The sequence below is a fragment of the Microtus ochrogaster genome, unplaced genomic scaffold (assembly GCF_000317375.1).
Source record: "Microtus ochrogaster isolate Prairie Vole_2 unplaced genomic scaffold, MicOch1.0 UNK35, whole genome shotgun sequence".
Lineage (NCBI taxonomy): Eukaryota > Metazoa > Chordata > Mammalia > Rodentia > Cricetidae > Microtus > Microtus ochrogaster.
The window spans coordinates 2,567,355-2,569,634 of record NW_004949133.1 but is presented as its reverse complement, the minus strand read 5'-3'; the positions used below and the strand labels follow the sequence as shown (position 1 = coordinate 2,569,634).

Below are 2,280 nucleotides of genomic sequence, written 5' to 3'. Positions count from 1 at the left end.
GGGTTCAGGAGCGAGACAAAGGAACACAGTATTCAACTAGAAGCCTGAGTTAAGTAGAGACCTACTTAACTGCTTAACTTTAGCTAGGCTATGTAATTTGTGAACAAAAGAAGCAAACAGCGAATCATCCTAACTCCTCTCTGAAGCTTTCACATTAAAACAAAAAACAATAACAACAACAAACCAAAACAACAACAACAAAAAAACCAACCACAGAAAAAACACGGGATTGAGCACAGTGGTACATTTCGGATGGGACACCTGTTCCCTTCAGTCAAGCGCCTCTGATAAGTCTATGCAGTTGGCCAAGAAAAGTTCATTTATGGTGCTGAGAATGTCATGCTCATTTTCTTTATTTCCCAAAGCGTAAAAGAACAGCTTCTGGAAGTGGTTAGCAGATGCTGGAGATGCAGGCATCATATGCACACACGTGAGTGCTCATCTATTAAGCTAAGATTTCCCATTATTTTCTTAACCTAGATAGGCAAAGGGGAGCCTTGGGAAGCGTCCTCATTTTTCCTGTCAAAAGAAACTGGTGATTCAGTGGTCACAAGAGTTTGTAATAAATAACCCACATCGATTTCTCTGTTCCAGAATGATTTTGGCTTCCCTTCCTCCCAGTGGTCTGACATTTGCCCCAAGAGGCAGTGTTTAGGAAATCATTTACAAAGTGGTCCAGCCTCTCCATCTGCTATAGTTATAAATCCAAGAATGGGCTGGGACTGAGACAAGGGATCCAGGACTTCTCATCATTGCTCTGTCAGATACAACTGTGTCCTCGTAGTGGAGAAATCCAGATCCCAGCAGCATCAACAGCCATGGAGAGGCTTCTGTGCTACTTACTGATCTTGATCAGCTTCTCTCAGGCCTTTGTCCAGAAAGGTAGGAGCTATTCTAAAGATTTGATCTGGGGTGAGAAGGATGAGAGCCTAATATTTAACATATGGAATTCAAGAAGCAGCATCGGGTACAGATGTGTATTTGTGTAACCTAGGAAAAGGCCAGATGCATCTTGATCCCAAACTCTACTTGTAAATGAGGGATATATCATTGTTATATGAGAAACTACTCACCTTTTTTGGTTTTCTGTCTCACAGACATGTCTAAAACGGCCTTCGTATTTCCCAAAGAGTCAGCCAATTCCTATGTATCCCTGGACGCACTGTCAAAGAAACCACTGACAGCCTTCACTGTGTGTCTCCATATCTACACAGATCTGAGCACAACCCGCAGCTTCAGTATTTTCTCTTATGCTACCAAGAAAGACTCTAATGACATTCTTCTATTTTGGAGTAAAGATAAAGGGTATATATTTGGAGTGGGTGGGCCTGAAATAGTGTTCAAGGCTTCTGAAATTCCTGAATCTCCAACACACATCTGTGCCAGCTGGGAGTCTGCTACGGGACTTGCAGAATTCTGGGTTGATGGGAAACCCAAGGTGCGGAAAAGTCTGCAAAAGGGCTACACTGTGGCAACAGATGCAAGCATCATCCTGGGACAAGAGCAGGACTCATATGGTGGTAGTTTTGATGTAAACCAGGCTTTTATGGGAGACATTGGAGATGTGAACATGTGGGACACTGTGCTATCTCCAGAACAGATCAATGCAGTGTATGTTGGCGGGACAATCAGCCCCAATGTTTTGAACTGGCAGACACTCAAGTATGCAGTACAGGGTGATGTGTTTATCAGGTCCCAGCTGTGGCCCTGACCTACTGTTGTGAGTCACGAGACACCTCCTGGAATTACATTCTCTCCCTTGTCTCCGGTTATAGACCTTTTAACACCAACAGATGCTGCAGCTCTAGTCTGTGACTATGGCCCTTCCACCTCCCTGCTCTGCCTTCCTCGGCAGCAGGGCATGGCATTGAAGTGTATGGTATTGCAGTTTGTGCATCACACTGGGAATCTTTATCAAAGATAATCGTAAAGTTGCATGTTTTTGTTTTTGATTTTTTTGAGACAGGGCTTCTCTGTGTAACAGCCCTGCTGTCCTGGACCTTGCTCTGTAGACCACGCTGGCCTTGAACTCATTGAGATCCACCTGCCTCTGCCTCCCAAGTAATGGGATTAAAGGTCTGTGCCACATCACCTGACTTTTATAATATATATATTTTTAATTGAAAGAATTTTAAACAATCACTTACTCTCACATAGATGAGAAAACAGACATACAAAAAGAAGAGTAAATTTTTTTATTTAAATTTTTTGTCTATTATCTCTATATCTATCTATCTATCTATCTATCTATCTATCTATCTATCTATCTATCTATCTATC

The 2,280-nt window shown here is 42.4% G+C and overlaps 1 protein-coding gene across 1 annotated transcript; it reads left to right on the top strand.

Moving 5' to 3' along the window:
• Nucleotides 1-714: 714 nt before the first annotated feature.
• On the top strand, nucleotides 715-1,926 carry Crp (C-reactive protein). Its single transcript, XM_005368557.2, has 2 exons — nucleotides 715-882; nucleotides 1,098-1,926. The coding sequence occupies exons 1-2, from the start codon at nucleotides 819-821 to the stop codon at nucleotides 1,709-1,711; spliced, it is 678 nt and encodes a 225-aa protein (XP_005368614.1). The 5' UTR covers nucleotides 715-818; the 3' UTR covers nucleotides 1,712-1,926.
• The last annotated feature ends 354 nt before the right edge of the window (nucleotides 1,927-2,280 follow it).